This window comes from Mauremys reevesii, linkage group 4 (assembly GCF_016161935.1).
Source record: "Mauremys reevesii isolate NIE-2019 linkage group 4, ASM1616193v1, whole genome shotgun sequence".
Taxonomy (NCBI): domain Eukaryota; kingdom Metazoa; phylum Chordata; order Testudines; family Geoemydidae; genus Mauremys; species Mauremys reevesii.
In genome coordinates this window covers 67,772,317-67,793,261 of record NC_052626.1, presented here as the reverse complement: position 1 = coordinate 67,793,261, position 20,945 = coordinate 67,772,317, and the positions used below count along the sequence as shown (strand labels likewise).

Below are 20,945 nucleotides of genomic sequence, written 5' to 3'. Positions count from 1 at the left end.
TCTCAAAAAAACCTCTCCTTTGCCATGATGCCTACCCAAAAAAACAAAACAAAAAAACCACCACACACACCTTGATAACGGTTAGCCTGCTGGTGTGCAGAGACCACTGCCTATCATGCTGACCAGTACTGTCTCATTGTTTACTTGGACAGCCCTGTCTGTGTTCGTCTGTCGTCTCTTGCCTTATACTTAGATTGTAAGCCCCCTGGGGCAGGGACTATAACATTGCTCCTCTGTGAGGCCTATTTACACTGCACTCCCTCCATCCCCAATTGTCTCATATATGCTGTCAGCCTACCTCACCACTAAGATTTGAAGCATGTAAGCCCCCCTTACCACACAGCAATGCCCTGTTCTGTGTGGCCTACCTCTCCAAGTCACTTCCACTACCTGTTCTCAGCTCAAACGCAGGCAGGGAAAAGTTTGATCATGTCAGGAGTGCAGGTGGCTGATGAGGATTTCTGACCAGGAAAGCCCAGGAGCTGGGACTACAACCCAGAGTGAGTTCAGAGTTGGCTCCCCACAGCTGGAACCAGTTTTAGTCCTGGCCTGAGCACTCCAGTGGCCTAACAAAGCCCTTGGGAAACAGCTAGTGTCCATGAGTTAAGAACCAGTCTGTTTCAAGGTGGCTATTAATGAAGCAATATATAAAGATGACCCTCTTCCTTCCCTTTCTCACCCCAACCTCCAGGCAATTCAACTGACTAAACTTGTTGCTGGTGAAAGGTGCCAGACAAACAGTGCCAGAGAGATTGATGTTCTTGCTGTATCCACAGTGCAGGTACAGCACAGACAGCAGCCACTCACAAAACCACCACCATGATCTGGAGGCCTACACACACACACACAGGCCTAGCTACTGTTCTCTTCTCCACGGAATATCAAAATCTCCCAAGCCAGGTAGCACATTGCTACTTTATATATATATCTCCCTGGCAAAAAAGGTTCAGTTGGAGATACCTACTAGGGTATTAAGAAGCCAGATGAAAAAATAGACAGATGTTATTGGCTGCAATTAATATTACCCCAAGGAAATTAAGTATTTACCCATGCTTGGTATAAGTATTTTAAGAGAATAGTTCTTGCTATACCATTAATCAATTGAAAGGGGACAGGGGCTTTTTAGGGGGTGGCGGTGGGACTCAATTTTGTTTTATATCTTTCTTAGGGGATAACAAATTAAGTAGCAGAAGTTACTCACCAACTGCCTCTGTGCATTTGCTGGGAGGTGCATTCACACCAATAAAGGTGCCACAGGTAACAGCACTGAGAATGTCAGGACACCCTATGTGACATGTACATCACTTTCTATAGTGAAGAAGAGAGCAAACAGTTCGGACATATAGACCATACCTGGATCTCTCTGCGTGTCCCAGAAATCTTGAGAGGCTAGTTCATAGGTCTGTATTCAGGGGTTTAGCAACACATCTATCATAATTACTGCTATAATGTAAAACACACTATACACCTCACTGAAGAGTAGCAAGAACCCTTGGCACACCTGATCCAAAGCTCACAGAAGTACTGAGTGTCTTTCTGTGGCTTTCAACAGGTCTTGGATCAACTCCCTCTGAGAGCTAAGCCTGATACTAAAAGAATCTGATAGCAATGTGTGTGTTCTCCGTGGAACCCACCTCACACAATAGCGAACCTGTTTATAAAGCAAGTAGAATGAAAGTTCCTGAGCTGTTTTACGACACAGATAGCCTGCTTTGCCTAAATACAGACACTCCAAAAGGGTTCCACAGTTAACTGGAATTAAGTAAGTGCAAAAGAGCAGCATGTGCCTATACTACAGTGAAGGATGGGCCCACTGATCATCCCCAGCAATCAGTTCTGCCTATCTACCCTGATCATTTAGTAGTTAGTTATTAAAGCAGAGATGATGTTTCCTAGCCCAGGGGTTCTCAAACTGGGGGTCAGGACCCCTCATGGGGTCGTGAGGTTATTACATCAGGGGTCATGAGCTGTCAGCCTCCATCCCAAACCTCGCTTTGCCTGCAGCATTTATAATGGTGTTAAATATATAAACAAGTGTTTTTAATTTATGGGGGGAGGGTCACACTCAGAGGCTTGCTGTGTGAAAGGGGTCACCAGTACAGTAGTTTGAGAAATGCTGGCCAGTTTCAGACTCTGCTGACTTGAGCTGCTTTTGAACCCATAATCACCAAGTTAGGCAAGTCAGCAAAGAGCTCACAACACAGCACTTGCAGAGTAAGATCCAAGCATGGGCTACCCTCACCCCATTTTATATTATAAAACTTTTTATTTCAGGGTGCTAGGTGACCATCATCATAGTAATCTGGAGTCACTACAAGTTGAACAGACTTAGAATTATTGCTGATTCTGTTCGGAGTCAGCCCCCCTTCCACCGACCAATGAAGCCTTCCAAAACTAGTTTGAATTATTTCCTTAAAGAAAACTCTTCTCCGCCCCCCCCCCAAACATCTTTTCATTAATCACACTGGTTTGTTTTTGTAGGGTTGATCATAAAAACGAGGCTGCTGGCCTTTAGAGCCCAGACACTTACATGAACCTCCCAGATCTGAGAAGACACACAAGTTAACTCGAGTCTCACACCTCAATAGTGTGCACTTAAAATTATACAAATGACCAGAACATAGTTTTGTCACCTGCCAGCGTCTCCCATTCAGAACAGTGCCCTTGGCTCCAACACAAGAGCAGGTTTTGATGTCAGTTCCGGCTCTTTAGAGTGGAATGCATTTCCAGGAGGCATTCTCTCTGTGTAGACTGATTCATAGCTGTAAGACTCAGCTGGGTAAACGACCATATGCCACACTGTGTTTATCCATACACCTCAGACTCACACCAATGGGAGTTGTACTTATGCATTGAGGAAGCCCTTTAAATGAGATTTCTGGGCCTAGTTTTCCAGAGATGCTGAGCAACTGCAGCTCCCTTTGACTTCTGCAGGAGTTGTGCATGATCAGTACCTCTAAGAACCAGGCCCTAGGGGGATAGACACCAACGTGCAATCAGAGAAGGCATCTCAGCCAGAATTGCTCTTGCCCAACCCCAGCTATGCAGCAAGCTGTAGCCACTGCTTGGCTGCCGCCTCCCACCCCGAAGGCAGCTGTATTTCAGTGTTTTTCATCTCGCTTGGCAATATTTCCAGGTAAGGGGGTGCAACACAATTGTAGGACCTGGGTTTGCCATCATAAAACCTTCTTGAATTCAGGTCTCAGTACTTCCAGGCATCTGTGTGTGTTTGGGACAGAGAGGGAAAGAACAGGAGATGACAAGCAGGAGAAGAAGAAATGAGGAAAAAAATACGGCAGACAGAAGACAAATTTGAGTCCATGCACCACTGAGGTGTGAGGCAGCAGTAACACTGGTACAGCCCTGGCAGGGCTTGCTTACAGTAGTCATAGCCCATCCAGTCACATGTCCATTACCACATAGCAGGAAAGATACAAGGATGGGAAATTAACATGGAAAAAAGAGAGAGAGAGAGAGACGTGCTGTTTTATTGCCTAATAGGGAGCTAAGAGGCTTGTCTGGCTCCAGGCCACACCACAAACATCCTATGGCTGGGTTCTGTTATAATGAAAGAGAAGAAAAAAATAAGGCAGCAGCAGAGAAACAGGAAGCTAGCTAGCTCTTTGCTAATCTTATTAACGCTTGCGGTTTCGCTCAGTTAATACAGTTTGTTGCTTAGAGTCCCATGGATTCCCTTCCATTTCTCTCCACTCCCGACCCCTCATTCAAGAGATTCCCCACCATCACCAACAGGCTCCTTTCAGAATGAGTCAGTCAATCTTGCTTCAAAATGGAGTTGGAAGTAGCCCTGAGATGGTTAACTGGACTTGACATTTGAGTGATGGCTACTCTCAGATTGGAGGCCCCATGGTCAATAGTCAAGGCTCACAAATCATCCTCTCCCCATCTACTTCTTCATAACTGATCAAGGCTCTGGATAACTGTCTCCAGCACTGAAAGCCTAGAGGTGGGCATTCTTCATAAAAAAGTCACTCTCTCTTATAAAACTCACATTTCGCAATTTTTAGGGAAAAAACACTCTTGCATTTTATAGATTTATTTTACATGCATACACAAACTCAGGTCTTTTATTAACTGCCCTGTATTTTGGTGGGGGCAGGTGGGTACTTATTTCCCTGTCTTGGGGTGGGAGAGGCCATGGAGGATTTTTTCCTAACATACCCACATGACAACGGATGCATTAGAAGTTCTTAAAGAACTACAGTGGAGTTCTCTCCCCCTCTCCAAGAATCAGTGCTTGACCCTTACGAGATAACGTATTTAAAACCAGCAACACAACCAGTGGGCCGCCTTAGGCTACATCTTCATGAAGTCTTCCCAAGATAGAGTCTCCATCCCTTTCTCCAGTCTAGTTTCAGACAGAGCAAGCTGCCTCATACCAATGCAACCAAACCCCAGAGAATGTCCTAAGTATTAGACACAACAATGATAAATCACAGGACGTCACAGATAATGCTACAAAATAAAATTAGCCGTGATGTAGTGACAAGCTCCCAAGCCTTCTTAAGCAAAGTTGTGTTGGCTTTTGCCATCTCTGTCACCAAAGCTTGTGCCACCAACCAGGAGGACTCCAGGCCAATTTCATGGGTGAATTCCAAAGATATTGCAATGAGCAGTACACAATCCCACATCCTCATTGGTGAAGATGGCTTACAACCTCCAGTATATAAAAATGTATTACATGTGAGGCTTTGAAATTGTATATCACATCAGTACGGCATTAGTTCAAGAGAGGACAAAAATAGCTGCACCCCTACCCTCCAGGATACAGTACATTACTGCATTTGTATTATGCTGATCTAATGGTCAAAACATTAAAAAAAAATCTTGTGTGCTCTAATTAAGACACAATAGATGTCATTTTAATCTGAGCCAACTGCTCTTCCAATCCTAGCTATTTTAATAATACTGTTAGACCCATACTCCCAAACCTGTAATCTAGCTACATTTAATTTCTGTATCAGGAAAAGGCCATCTCAAAACATGCAATTTTTTTCAAAGAGACCAATTCTCACTAGACAGCCTAAAATAAAGTGTTTATACAACTTTCTGGACAGTTTCTATTCAAATTTCACCACTTATTGGGCTAGCAGTAAGCACAAAATACACACCAAGTTGCACTCTGAAAATCAGTAATGAGATTAGGGAGGCTGGCTAATGGTATCACCTTTGCCTTGTGTAGTTATGTACAGTAAGATAGTGATAACCAAATCACAGACCCAAGAATTTAAACTGGTTGCCTGCAACAGTCAAGGAATTCCCCAGAACTATACATTCACACTGCTGGGCTAATAGCTTGCTTCCTTTTGGGTGTTTTCCCCCGTCCTGTAGACAATTAGGAGGATGGATCTCAGAGTAGGTGGACAGATGGTTTGATCCAGTACATTAAATCCTGTGTTTTTAAATTGCAGTCCACACTCCTGTAACATCCCTCACAAATCTGCACAGACCATTTTCCTGTCCATCCCCACCTCCTCCTTAGTTCTTCCACTAGCATGCTGCTGTGTGGATGAACAAGTCACTACAAAGCCCAGATGCCTCACTCATCTCACAATACAAAGAGGTTACAATGAATAATAATGTTCTTGGTAAAAATACAAAACAAAACCAAACCCCTGATGAGAGAGAGAGAGAGAGAGAGAGAGAGCGCCACCTCCCACTGCTCTACAATGAATTGCCTTCCAAAGCCAGTGATTTATCCATCCTCTGCAGCAACATGTCAGGGATGCTTTTGAGTTAAATGACTTTAAAGAACTAATAAATGATAAGGTGGGCTACGTAATATATTTTATTGGACCAACTTCTGTGGGTAGATCCATTGGACTGAATGGTGAGTCAGGCAGACAGCACCCATTCCACAGCTTTCTGGCCATACAAACTACCATTTATGTTCATAACTATCTTTACATACGGCACATGACACACTGCTTGCTAGACTCAGAGGATTACCAGTTACTGGGATGGTGCCATTTCTAACAGATAATTTCAGTGATTTATAGATACTTTATTTAGTCAATATTTACATATAAACAAGAAGTATTCAGCACAGTTTAGCTATTGCTGTCACTGTTTCACTAATTCCAAAAATCTGAATGGTTTAGATTTCTCAGCAAGAAGTGCATTTTATTGCAATTTCCTAGTAAGCAGTCCTGTGTGATAACAGGCCTGGAGAAAACAGACCATGTTATTTTTTTAAAATAAAAATTAAGTGTTTGAATCATTTACATTGAATCAATATTTTAAAATAATGTTACTGTAATCCCTTAAGAATAGACAAAAAACAACTTCTGTTGGTTTTTAATTTCTGTTCACTCATTACAAATGGATTCTTCACCCTACTCTGCATCATATTGTCAAGATGGCAGCCGTCTGGTCAGAAAGGGAGCATAGTATCGTCATTAGCATACCAGGCTGGGAATCAGATTTTTTTCTCTTGGTTCTGCAACCTTGGACCAGTCACTTACAGACAGTGACCAGTGTCTAAAATTAGAGTTAACCATTTGAAAAAACATGAGCTGGATTTTCAGAGGTGCCCAGTGCTCAGCATCTCTAAAACCTCAGATCTATGGCATTTCAGATGGAGGTACCGCAACAGTCACTGGCCTCACAAACTTTTTAGCTTGAACTGCCACTGCATCCCCAGGGGCTGGTGTTCTCGCTGCGGGTTGGTTGTCTTCAGCTGGTGATGGAAGCAAAGTCCACAGTCAGACAGAGCCCAAGTTTGCTGATCTGCAGGGAGTTCACCTATTCACTCAGGGCCTGATCCAGCCCTCACTGAAGTCAGTGGGTGTCTCCTGATTGACCTATGAGAGCTGGATCAAGGCCTCGGATTTTTCTGATCAAGAAGCGGAAATTTCTTGTGGGCTGTGAAGTTCTATTTCATGGTGGCTTTTACAACTGGAACAACAAATTGGCTAGTACACCTCTACCCCGAGGTAACGCGATCCAATATAACACGAATTCTGATATAACGCGGTAAAGCAGAGCTCGGGGGGGCGGGGGGCTGCACGCTCCAGCGGATCGAAGCAAGTTCAATACAACACAGTTTCACCTATAACACAGTAAGATTTTTTTGCCTCCCAAGGACAGCGTTATATCAGGGTAGAGGTGTATTTCAAAACTAGTACAGGAAGGCAATAATTGGCACATTTTACAAGGCTACATAGATTTCCCAACAACCTGCAGTGATGAGAACATTTTGAGAGTGATCTTCTGACAGTGGCTTTCAAAAAGTTTCACTGGGTAACAATGAGAAGTAGTAGTATCAGTCTGTTAGGCCTTAGCAAGTGTTTTTTGGAAGCCCATTTACTGTATTTTCTTGAGAATAATGGGGAAGAGTATAATAGATGGTAGTTTCTTCTAACTGAAAGATTTCACCAAGAGTCGTCCGATATTGCAAGGGAAAGAGATTTAATCCCCACAAGAGACTCCCGCTGTTGTACAAATGGGCCCTGCAGAAGCTTATTAAAAGTCAGATTGAGCAGAATTAGTTCTGTTCATTATTTTCCACCCCTTAAGTGAATATCACTGCTGAGATGAGCTCTTGAAAGCCTCTTAAAAACCTTTCTGAAAACATGACAGCCCAAAAAGCCTCTCACAGAAAAGCTATGCAGCTGGAAAAGCTGGTTTTTCCAAGCAGTGGCAATGCCCCCTGCATTCTAAATTGACAACTTCCTGCTCTTCACCTAGCAAGCTCCTGCAGGGAGTTAGTTACTCAATGGAGTCTGAAATGAGAGAATAAGATGTGAGGGAGCGGAGGCATCTTCCAGCTATCAGGTTAAAAACGCCTATCATCATTCATAAGGACTTCTAGAGGCTTTTCCTCCACAGATCTCAAAGTGATTTATAGGAGACACTGATCCCAATTTCACTACTCACCTGTGAAGAACACTGCATCAATCAATCAATCTCATTGTACAGAAGGAGAAATACAGGCACACGGAATGTGTGAAAACTACCTGAAAACTAACTCTGTATAAATATCTCCTTGCACATTGGGTGCAGATCTGCTGAGTATTCAGAGTCAGTTACTGAAAGTCAGCAGATCTAAATTCTTACTATTTTTTACTCCTGATTAGCTCTGCTGAGCAGTGCAGCAGTGAGATTCCAGTCCTTTTGTGTGTCAACAGAACTGTTTACAAAGTTTCAATTAGTTACAACTGTGCAAATCCACTGAAGACAATGGGATTGCACAGTTACCACCCAGGGCCTACTTTGGCCTATACAGCAGTGGTTCTCAACCAGGGGTACGCATACCTCTGGGGGCACGTAGAGGTCTTCCAGGGGGCTCATCCACTCATCTAGATATTTGCCTAGTTTTACAACAGGCTACATAAAAAGCACAGTCAGTACAAACTAAAATTTCATACAATGACGTGTTTATATTGCTCTGTATACTATACACTGAAAAGTAAGTACAATATTTATATTCCAATTGATTTATTTTTAATGATATGGTTAAAATGATAAAGTAAGCAATTTTTCAGTAATAGCACCCCGTGACCCTTTTGTATTTTTATGTCTGATTTTGTAAGCAAGTAGTTTTTAAGTGAGGTGTAACTTGGGGGTACACAAATCTGACTCCTGAAAGGGGTACAGTAGTCCGAAAAGGTTGAGACTCACTGCTATAGAGCACAACTGAGAATGGCTATCTGCGGGTACGGATGTTTATTCTCAAATGTTGAAGCAGATTCCCTCAGTCTTACACAGCTTCAGAGTAGCCCTTCTGCTTGGAAGTGTTAAGATGGAAGCATCTCTTCCTTCATGCCATCAAAAAAGGGCACTATCAGCACTATTCACATAATGGAAAGGAAACACTGAAACAGTGACAGTAAGTTCTAAAAGCTGATTATAAAAACACACACACACAACCCAAAAACAGCTGGTGTGTACTCATGCAATACACAGGCTCTTCTCTGAATCTACTCTCTTTTCTCTCCAGTCTTGGCTTGCTATAAAAGCAGCAGCAGCTATTGTGGTTGTGAAAAAAACCTCTGAAATGTGAACCAAGCATATCTGGTCCAGACATGAGTTTGCAAAGCAGGTGTGAACTGCCCCATTCACCTCACTGGGGTGAGAACTTAGATGCCCAGTGATTATTATTTAATGTCAACACTGTGAACTATTTCATTCCTTGTGTAAGGCCTTGTCTACACTGCCACTTACAGTGCTGAAACTTTCTTCACTCAAGAGTGTGAAAAACCACCACCCTGAGCAATGCAAGTTTCAGCGCTGTAAAGTGGCAGTGTAGATAGTCCTCCCAGCGCTGGTAGCTATTCCCCTCTCGGAGGTGGTTTTATTATAGCAGCTCTCCCAGTGCTGGAGTCACAACTACACAGCCACATTAAAGTGCTGCCATGCTGTGTAGAAAGGAAATCACATCTGCATAGTTTACTGAGAGTCTCGTTTTGGGTACATCTACACAGCAGCTGGAAGGTGTAATTCCCAGCTTGGCTCAACATACCCATGCTAGCTCTGCTCAAGCTAGCACACTAAAAATAGCAGTGTGGCTGCAGCAGCATGGGGAGTGACTCGGGCTAGCTGCCTGGAGTACATAGTAAGGGAGTCGGATGGGATTTACGCAAGTGGCCACACTGCTATTTTTAGCACTCTAGCTCTGCTCCCAGCTGTTAATCTTCGGTGCCACAATTGAGCGATACTTGGGAAATACCACCACTTCCCCCTTAATAAAGAAGGAGCCAAGCCCAAAGAGTGCAAGGGCATATTCAGATCCCACTGAGCCGGCACCAGGAAGCACACAAGATCACATTTTGAACATCTGCATATTTTACTCAATCTGGTGATTCGCATAGACAGTTTATTTTGTGGGCAGAGCATGGGAGAATACCACTTCTCCCCCACCATCTGACCCCGCATATGGACGTGCGCAACCAGAATGGTGTCTCACTATGAGATTAGGATCCTACATCCCTCTGCCGAAGAGAATCTCTTTGGTCATGTAGCATTTGGAGGAAAGGATCCATGCCACAACCCCATCCCCCAAAGAGAGAAACACACAGACATCTACATCCCATCACAACAGGAGGAGGAATGCCATACAATATTCCAAATTCACTGGTCCAGGCTCAGTTTCAATAGAATGTAGTAGATTACTATAGATACAAGAATTCCTTAAACCATTTCCCCTTCTGCCATTCATTTCTCTTGTGTGTAACCCATGTTTATAGCGTAGCTCTTTGTCCCCTTTAAGTGGTTGGCCCACATAGAGGTTTGAGTGTGCTACATCCTTGATCTAAAAGACTAAAAGATTTTTGCTCAGGCAGCAGAGTCACATGCTTTTAGATCTAGAGGCCTGGGATCAATCCCTGCTGCTGACAACTAAGTCAGGGTGTTAAACTCTTTATGAAATCACTTAATATTTACCCCATTGAACCACAAGTAACAAACATAATACACCTCTCCCCTCAGAGAAGTATCTATTAGCAAAACTGATCACCTTGCTCTGCAAAGGAAATTGCTAGGCTCCACTAGGCCACATTAGATCTTACCAACTTTAGTATCCTAATACCTAGGTGAGAATTAAACTTTATGGCATAGTCAGACAATTCTTTTGAATTAGTCTGGAGCAAAATAAAGAAACTACTGCTAGCTGGTCCTTCAGATAAGCAATCTAGCATTCTCACACTATGGACTGGGAATTAAAATTTCCCTCCTTCCCCCTGTTGACATATAAGCTCACCTACCATGAACTCTGTTCTCAAATAAGCACTCTTGTTTGTATGCTTTAGGTCTCATGCCTTTTATCCTCTCCATGCATCCTTTTCAAGCTATGAAACCAATGGCAGGCGCTCCATAGCTATCATTTCTAATTAACTCATCAGTCCCCAATGGAAATCTTTCTGAACCCACCATTTCAGTTAACTATGAATTAAAGTATTGGGGGTGGGGGCCATGGAAAAACAAATAGTCCTCTTATTGGTACACACAGTTACTCCCAAATTCATGAAGGCAGCCAAACAATTTTTAAAACTCCAGATATACTCCCACCAGCCTCCAACACCTAATGTCTAGGGCCCTACCAAATTCACAGCCATGAAAAATGCGTCAAGGACCATGAAATCTGGTCTCCCACCATGAAATCTAGTCTTTTGTGTGCATTAACCCTATACTATAGAGATTTCAAGGGAGAGACCGGCGTTTCTCAAATTGGGGGTCCTGACCCAAAAAGAGATTGCGGGGGGAGGGGGTCATAAGGTTATTTTAGAGGGGTTGTGGTATTGGCACCCGTACTTCTGCACAGCTGCCTTCAGAGCTGGGTGGCTGGAGAGTGGCAGCTGCCTACTGAGAGCCCAGCTCTGCAGGCAGTGGCGCAGAATTAAGGGTGGCAATATCATACCACGCCATCCTTACTTCTGTGCTGCTGCTGGCAGCAGCACTGCCTTCAGAGCTGGGCTCCCAGCCAGCAGAGCTGCCGCTCTCCAGCTGCCCAGCTCTGAAGGAAGTGCCACCACCAGCAATAGCACAGAAGTAAGGGTAGCAGTACCACAACCCACCCGCCCCCACAATAATCTTGTGACCCCCAACTCCCACAACTCCTTTTTGGGTCAGGACCCCTACAATTACAACGCCATGAAATTTCAGATCTAAATAGCTGAAATCACAAAATTTATGATTTTTAAAATCCTTTGACCGTGAAATTGACCAAAACAGACAATGAATTTGGTAGGGCCCTACCTATGTCCACTATGTGCGACAAGAAAGTAGTTCCATTTTCTATTCAGAATTGGCAAGATGTGGTACAAACTGCAAGCATAAAATTAACAAGTGATTCACTCTAGTGACTTGACAGTTGTAGGAGGTGCCCTGCCATGCTTCTTTAAAAAAAAAAAAAAAGAGTTCTATTTTATTGTCTGATGAAGTGACTAAAAGGGAAATGTTTCAGGGATTAGGATTCCAGAGTGATCTAATACAGGATGCCTTTGGCTTAAAAAGAGAAAAAGAAGCAGCTAGGACTCCTCCTAAACTCCCCCCCACCCCCAGTTTAAAAAAAGGGATGAATGTTACCATTTTTGGACATAAGTTCTGCACAAGCCCAACCCTAAACCACACCATTCAAATGAGAAGTGAGCTATCATTCCGCTTGTGATCACATGGAATTGGGGACCATTCAAAAAGAGAGAATAAGGTGGTGGGAATGCAAGAGGTAATTAACTAACAACAGATCGCTGGTCAGTCAGTCAATCTGATCTCCAAAAGAGCTGTAGTGCTCCTGTTTCCCTGTATAGTGGGGAGGCAGGTCTAGCGTACAGGGGTCATCTCCAGCTGAAGGAGCGTGCACCCTGGGGAACAAGCCAATTTTACATTCACATTCTGCTTTCCTCCTTAATCAGCGTCTGCTGCCTCCAAAGAGAGCGTTCCTTTGTGTGCCATTGTTCTCTGGAGGCAACGCAGACGCGTGGAGAGCTTTGCAATGGGAGTGACACTTCGTAGCAGACACACATGTACCTGCACAGCCCTCCCTTCCCCCAGGGCACCAGCAGCCGCCCAACTCATCTCTTCAACAGCTTCCTGAGGAGCAGTTAGGCGGCCCCTAATAGCACGCACAGCAGGACAAGCCAAATGCAGTCCCGTCACTATTTAAGAAAACCAGAAAGAGAGGAGTGTAGCCTGGTAAATTGCATTGCGAAATGGGAGGGGACTGAGCTAGGGCTCCCGTCTGCATGGCTCCTGGCGCTGACAGGGAAAACATCTGTTGCTTTAGGGGGGAAAGGAACTTCTGCGCTGCTACACTGGGCAATAAAACGGCTCCATTTCTTCGCCTATCCACCGCCCATCACAGGTCGCACTACTTCAGCGCCCACCCACCTCCCACACACACAGGTAGGAAAGACAACAGCCTAATGTGTGTCTGTTACACGTTGTTTCTTTAAATCACACAAGCCCTCCAGAGGCGTTTAATACACAATCTCCAAACGCTGTTTCCACGGGGATCTGTGAGCCACCAAATAACACCTGGGTTTAAACTCAATTAAAAACACTGCTGCAGAGCGAATTAAAAGACAGGCGTGGGGCGAGCTCTTTGCTACAGGATTCGAGCTCTGCATCTCAACAGGTCCTGTGCAGAGCTGGGCAGGCGAGTACAGCTCCAGGGTCCATTGCAACCTCTGACCAGATGGGGAAAATCGGAGGGAGGAGGAAATAGGCGGCTATGCATATACAAATCCATAATTAGGTTGATGTTGCAGCTCGTCCCACCCCCAACCCCCTTCTTCAGACGAGGCTCCATTATTTAATTAAATAAAACGAGAGGGTGATGCAGGGATCCGGCTCCCAACAGGAAACCTGCCCAGCTATCAATCAAACCAGCTCTCTGCCCTCAAACGTGGAAAATCCCTCCCTGTTGAACGCTGGGGGTGACTGAACGTGCGAAGGTAGCCACACAGACCCCCCAATACACAACTAGTCTCCCGCAAATCCAAGGAAACCTTTTCCCCACCCCCATCCTGCTAACTGCCTGTAACACAACACTCCTCTCTAATGGAGCTACTGCAGCCTCTACTAATAGCACCCCACCCCCTGCTCCAGGATCTTTACTAGGATGCTTGGTGGGGGGGGAGAGAAAGGGGTGAGGTGAGGGTGAAAGGGGGGTGTTACCTTTCTCTGCTGTTTTTCCCAGGCTGGATCCAAAAGCATATCCCTGTCCCAGTCCTCCTCCGGCTGCATGTAGTCATTGGTTTGCTGAGAGTCATAATGATCCATGGTTGTGCGTGTGTCCTTTGGTCTGCTTTTGTTTTTCCTCCCCTGCTACTGCCACAGCTCGCACTCCCAGGCGGTCTCGAGAGCTCCCTGCTGAAGCACAGCTACAGCGGAGCACGGGCAGAGAGAGAGAGAGAGAGAGAGAGGAGGTGGCGGCGCGCGGCAGCTCCACTTACACCAGAGCTCAACCTAGTCTTTGCACACACAGAAGGGAAGGGGGCGGCGGGGGGAAGAGCCCTGCCTCCTAGTTAATCTCATTGGCTAGGTGGAGTTGCCAAAAGTTCATTTTCCAAGGCTACCATCGCTCTCATTGAGGCCCCCTTGTGTCAGTCAGGGCTTTCAGCAGTTGATATAGGTTGATTTAAGGCTACCCTCCCACCTCCTCCCCCTTACTCATGTGACATCTGAGTTTAATCTGCTGTGGACTCAGTTTGGTGACGTCTCCCCTTACCTTGGGGGTTTATAGTAATATCAGAAGCTACTGAACAGACAGAAGAGACATTCTTAAACCCAGTGAGATTCCTGCTGTGCAATGCAAAAAATGCAACAACAAAGTATGTCTGCTTATTATGTTTGACAGAGGAACAAGGTGGGTGAGACAATATCTTTTATTGAACCAACTTTTGTTATATTACCTCACCTGCCTTGTCTCTCTAATATCCTGGGATCAACACTGCAAACTGTTATATTTGATGTATTATTCCCTCATTCCTGTTTTACTAAACAAGCTTTTACATTATTCAGGTCAGTGTTAAAGAAACATTGTCAGGTTAACCATGTACAATATTCAAACAAATAGTCCTTACCTGGATTACTAGAAAAATACCTTATTAAAAACCAAAAAAATGTTAAAAAGCTCATTGACTTGTCAGTAGGAATGCACTTTATTTAAGCCAGAATCCTGCAAATCCTTATATACATATACTTAATATGTCTGTAGTCTTGTTGAGTTTAATGGGATGAATGGAAAGTTAAGCATGTGTATGAATTCGCAGAATAGGAGCCTTAGTCTGTGCATATCTGTCAAATTGGATAGTCAGTTACAATGTTTCCAGTTATTTCATTTCCTGATTCCACTAGCACTGTGCTACAATGTTTGAGTTGCAAACTTTATAGGGAAAAGTTATTGGTTAAAAATCAAATTATATTGAACGTTTGAAGAGGAGAGTAAAATGCATATTAAGCCAGAGGGAGACAAAGAAACATTTGCCATAAAAAGTTAAAGCTACAATAATTTTTTGGCTCGGATGCTCCAAATCCTTATGCACATGCTTAACTTTATGCATGACAATCACCTCATTGAGTTCAGTGGGACTAGTCACATGCTTAAAGTTAAGCCCATGTGTGTTCCAGAACTGGGGGCTTAAACTATAGAGTACTGTACACATTTTCTTCAGCGTTTGCAAAAACATTCCCTGAGTAATTCTGAGTAAATTCTTTCAGAGTAAGTCTGGCAACTTTCCAAACCAAAATTAAAGCACTCACGGACATGCTTAAAGGTTAGTGCATACATAAGTGTTTTGCTGAACTGGAGCTATGGCTCTGATCCTATAATAGGGTTTGCCTAGATAAACCCCTGCATCTTCACAGAACCCCAGGGAAGTCAATAGAGCTCTGTATGGGCACAAGGATCAACCAAGGTGGAATAGGGTGAGATCATTGCCCCTTTGGCTGGCTGGAGCCCAGAAAGAACATAATGGTATTTCTATATATGATAGTTAACAGAGATTTTAATTTAACCACAAGTGTTTGAAGGCCTATGTTTTTGGAGCTGAAGGACCAGGATTCCATCTTGTCTGTACAGTTGCATGTTGTTTTATTATGGAGCATCAATAGCTTCTCCATGGCTAATGTTCCAACCACACTCCCATTATATTATTGTAAATAAAATAAACCAAAGTTCTCAAGCTTTCAAATTTGTAGGGTTAAATTTAATTAACAACTGGAGCATTTTCTCATAATTTTACTTAAAGTAAGTAATGAAAAGCCTGAAATTTGTTTTTTTACAAAGTGTTCAGTGTTTTTTGGTGTCCTTCTCTCTATCCAACAAAATCACACTACACTAGAACTCTTTAAACCTGGATAGATTTGGAACTTGGATCATCCAGCAAGAGGCAGTTTTTCAAAGACAGGCATAGTAAAATATTTAAGAAGCTGCTGCTGTTTGAGAACTTGACATGATTCTCTGTCAGTGAAGCTGATGAAGAAAAAAACCTGGTAACAGCAAATATTTTCAGCAAGAGTCTCTGAGCCAGCCATGGCTACTTTGCGACACTGAAAGGAAATTCCCAGTTCTTGTTAAAATAGCTCTCCCACAGGCATTACACACCAAAATACAATCCCTTCGCCTAGAGAGAGTGTACACAAGTCCAGTTTTCAGATTGCTTAAGGAACAGAGAGTATATGACATATGAACAGTTATATAGAGCACATATGATAGAGCTCAGAGCAGACATCTGATCAGAAATGGAGGGGAGCCAGCTCTGATCTACTAGAGACCATGGTGATTCTCAAACAAATTTGTTCAGATCTCTGTAAAATGGGTGATAATAATACTTACCTATTTTTGTAAAGTGCTTTGAAATCTAAAATGAAAAAGTGCTAGGTAATTGTAAAGTATGTTATGAGCCATATTTTTCAAATGAGATAAGTGTGGCACAGGGTATTGAAATTATCTGCCAGATACGAGGTGTTGCCATTTCTGGATGGAACACAGCAATTCTTAAAAGCAACATTATAAATCCACCTAGGAAAGGAAGTGAAAATGAATATTATATCTAACAGAAGCTGCAGGCAGAATTATTAGGGAGACAGAATGTGATTACCTAAATTGGAATCTGTCCAGGATTCTGGCACTAACACTGCTACTCATGAATTAAAAACACTGTGGGATCTTTAGTGCCTACAAGCGGGCAGGACGTCAATGTGACATCTCTTCTGAAGTGATCTGGATCACTGTTTCAGTACTGACTCAGAGAGAAGAGTGCCACCTATTGAATCACCAGCACTGCTAAAGCAGAGGAAGCAGGGTCTAATGCTCAGAGCATATGGTCATGTATACACTACGGGGACTCTAGAAACAGCTACAGCCCTGTAGCTATGATGGCATAATCCCACAGTGTAGATGCAGTTTACAGTGACAAAAGGGGTTGTTTCTGTTGCTCTAGAAACACCACCTCCCAAGCAATGGTATCTAGGTCACTGGACGCATTCTTCCATCAACTACACTGGGGATTAAGTCAGAATAGCCACAGCACTCAGTGGTGTGGATTTTTCACACACCATAACACTATAGCTGTCAACCTTAATTTTAAGGGTAGACCAGGCCTATGACTAGGGTGTTGGGATTTTTTTTCCCCTGGCCCTACCACTGACTCAGTGTGTGATTGTGGGTGAGTCGCTTAACCTCTCCATGCTTTTTGTTTTCTCCGTTGTCAGATGGGGATAATACTTCTTATTGGTCTCCCACAGATACTGTGAGGCTTAATTTATTGTTTGTCAAACAATTTGAGATCCTCAACAATGAAAAGTTACTACGGAAGTGCAAAGTATTATCCTTAAGTCTTATAATTAAAAATACTTTACATTTGTTCAAGAGGAGTCCAGCTGGTCAGCTGGCATGATACATGCACTATATGCAATGCTATGGGAGCTTTGAGGTATAGAGAGTAAGATGGCTGGGGGCTTGCACAGCCACTTGATGGTGGGCTTAAATTGGAAGTTGTTGAATAAAGACAGCTAATTAACCACACACTTGTGTCCACATACTAAATTTTGGGTTTTCAATTTTAAGCTTCAAGTGATAAATATTGATTCAAGTCAACTGACATATTGAAGTCAATGGTACTACTCACTGTCTTAAAGTTAGCCACATACTTAAGAGTTTTGCTGTATTGGAGCCAGAGCACTTAGAACCTTGCAGGATTGAATCCTTAATCCCACGGTCACGATCATCTTCCAGATTAGGTAATGACTCTTTGCCTTTTTTAAATTCTCTCTGAAGTTCGAATTGGCTATAGTCTTCTTCACTGCTCGTCTTAAACTGCTATGCAGGGTCTATTAGATATAAGGTCTTTGGGCCTCGTCTTTGTATCAGCACTGCAAGGCACCTAGCACACTTTTGGACATTATAAACCCATAAATAATAATTATAGAGTTCTGTACTATTTAACAGTTGTCATGTTCCACCCCAGAATCAGCTGCATTACAGTGGAGGATAAAATCACCTTTGTATTTGTGGTGCATAAAGTCCAAGATTTTCAGATGTGACTAGTGATTTGTGGTGCCTAGGTTTTTGGGTGCCCAACTAGAGGCACATTAAAGGGGCTTGATGTTTAGCGGCTGCGTACTTAGCACTTTCCAAATCAGCCCCTTTCAAGGTGCCTCAAACTGGACAACCCAGAACTGAGGCATCCAAAATTATTAGGCATTTTTAAAAATCTTGACCAAAGTGCTTCAGAAATGAAAGGTGTTATAAAATGTCAGGTGATATTGTAGAAAGATTGATGAGCTCAGTAGGAAGGAAGATGATAGTGATGACTGGTCTTTGAGGCTCTAAAGTGCAAAATGGGGGGTTAAATTGGGAAAAATAGGGGAATCATAAGAACTTCAACAGAGAAGGGCCCAAAAATAAATTCAATTTATAAATACATTTACATTTATTTTCCATAAACATTTGATGAATGTTTGGTAACATACTGTTCTGCTCCCTCAGCTGCAGGTCATTTTGGATCACTTATCTCTGAGACTATTATGTCTTTGGGATATCACAGGATGGATTAAAGACAGTAAAAATGCCATGCAATAGTCACCTTTTTAATTGTTCCTCTCATCAGCTCAGGATTTCCAACCTTAGGATGTTTGACTCACTGAGACCTGGGGAAACAAAACAAAACAGGTTCTAAAACATTCCTTGAGAGGAGATGAATACAGTGTTTTCAGACAAACAGCCTTGCTTTGGATTTGAATATCATCAGGTCCTCATTTTATTTCCTTCCCACATTTAATGGCCCAGTACCTCATACCTCCCAGATGTTGCCAAGAGCCCTCATCTCCTGCTGAAATTCATGAGTTGAGGGCACTCCACATCTTCCAGGAGGTGCTCACCACCTCATAGGTTTGATCCCAAAAACTTGCACTTAATATCCCAGACATTTAATCTTCTGGATGCTGTCTGCTCTCTGTGAACACAGAGTTAGTTGCTGCAGAGGGTCACAGAGTGTATGTTCCCCATTCTCATTATGTTGCTTGGTTCTTTTTAACTGGTGCACAGTGTACCTAGATGTCACTGTGATGTGATGCCTTGTAATACTATAAAAATCAGTGTAAGTATTTGTATTATTAATAAAATAATATATCAGAGATCCCATCCATTTAATCCATTGCTGCAATAGCTGGAGATGAATTACCGTTCTGACCTAATATAAGAGTGAATTACAACTAAAGTAGCCCAGATCCAGTAAAATAGTTGAGGCCTAAAATACCAGTATCCGCTCTGCATATTCTTGCTTTCAGGCCCCCCGCCCACAATTCCTTGACATTCATGCCTCAAACACTCTCCCCACAGAACCCTGATGGGCCCCTTGATTTTGTACTCCTAGCCCCTTGGACAGATACTTGATTTCTCAATGACTCAGTGCTGTCATGCTTCCTTAGACTGCCAGCTCCTTATGTGACAAATCCTGTCTTATCTAACCCTGCTCATAGGCGACCTCTCCCATCTCTGTTTCCATCTTCTACCTTGGTACAATACTGTAACTTCTGCCCTTCTAGTGTCCTGGGACCAGTCAGCTCTGTTTGGAGACAGAACCTCTTTAAGGACAGGTGTTTGGGCCTGGTAGAGGGGATTATCAGTTTGGGCTAGGAAAGGGTCAGCTGATTCATATAAAGGGCTGAAAGATCTTAACTGAAGGAGGGCTATGAGAAGTAAGTAGTCATTTGTGGTTGGGTCCTGGAGTTGCAGGAGGGGGGAATGATGGAAGGGGAAAGGCCTGGAGGTCCCTGCAGCCTGCCTTGGTCAGGGGAATAGCTTTGTTTGTATCACTTTGTAACTGTGCACTGAAGGAAGGGCCTGAACAGAGTTTGGGGGGTGGTGTTTGATCCTTATTGGCAGGTGTGAGGAGTGCTGCAGCACCTCCAGGTATTGTGTGGGGTCCTGGCCACTGGCCCCACATGCAGGGTCCTGCATGTGTGGTCCCAGCTGCTGCCGAACCCCTGCCTGGGCCTCTGGGACTCTGCCCCCTGGTCCTGCATGCAGGATCCTGGCTGCCGCAGGACCCACCCCCTGGGGCTCTGCTCCCACCCACAGCTGTTGTCCCACCCTCAACCTCTCTGTCACATCTTGCCCCCACCCCCAAGCCATGACCCAGTCTTGGCCTGGCTCTGAGGAGAGGAGGCATAGATGGAGTAAGGGGGGGTGCCAGGTAAAAAGTTTGGAGACCACTGGCTTTTGGGATCCCCCACTGTAAAAATGGGTTCCAGCGCCACTGCTTCCTGGGCTGGCAGAGGAGACCGGTCAGCAGCCCTACAAACGTTTCAATGAGCATGCAGAGAAGAGGACTTGTAGGCTGAACCACCCCAAGTAGTAATCCAGGGTGATCCAATCAGAGGGGATCACCCAAAGAGCCTGACATGAGAAAGAGCTTTATTCTGTTTTCATTTGTGCACCCCCGTCCCCAGCCCTATTGTCTCAGCATACAAGACACACATAACCGCCAGCCACTTCCATGGGAGTTACTCCCATTGTGCAGGCTGTGAAAGCGTCTCAGGCCAGCGAAGGGAGCGTTTTTTACAGTGCTGTGGGCAGAGCCCTCTCATGAGAAGGGCTGGGACACACCCTGTTCTTTGGGCTGCAACAGACAAAAGAAGGAAGCTAAGCCAAGGGCATTGGGTATTTTTGGGAATTGCTTGCTGCTCGTTCTGCCTGTGCTCAGAATATTGGCAATGGGGAGCCACCCATAAGGGGCCCGTCAGGGGCATTCAGATTTTTTTGTAAGGATGCCTGTCTGCTTGGCAGGTGAGCTTTGTTGAGCCATAAGGACATTCAAAGGCCTATTCAAATAGCACTTGCCTTTTGTCCTAAGGCTTTAGAGCAAATCTCACAAGCCTATATGCCTCAGGGGCATATAGGAAGAAGAGCTCTGTGTAACCTGAAAGGTTGTCTCACCAACAGAAGTTGGTCCAATAAAAGATATTACCTCACCCGTCTT

General features: G+C 43.9%; 1 protein-coding gene across 4 annotated transcripts in view; it reads right to left on the bottom strand.

Moving 5' to 3' along the window:
- The window catches only part of ACTN1 (actinin alpha 1), a 142,780-nt gene extending 128,754 nt beyond the window's left edge, over positions 1 to 14,026 (bottom strand). For 2 of the 4 annotated variants that reach the window (XM_039534960.1, XM_039534961.1), the window contains exon 1: positions 13,636 to 13,740. In XM_039534960.1, the coding sequence (XP_039390894.1) occupies positions 13,636 to 13,740 (105 nt within the window). Of the gene's footprint in view, positions 1 to 13,635 lie in introns of all 4 variants that reach the window. The other 2 variants (XM_039534963.1, XM_039534962.1) reach the window with 2 other exon arrangements.
- Positions 14,027 to 20,945: the final 6,919 nt, after the last annotated feature.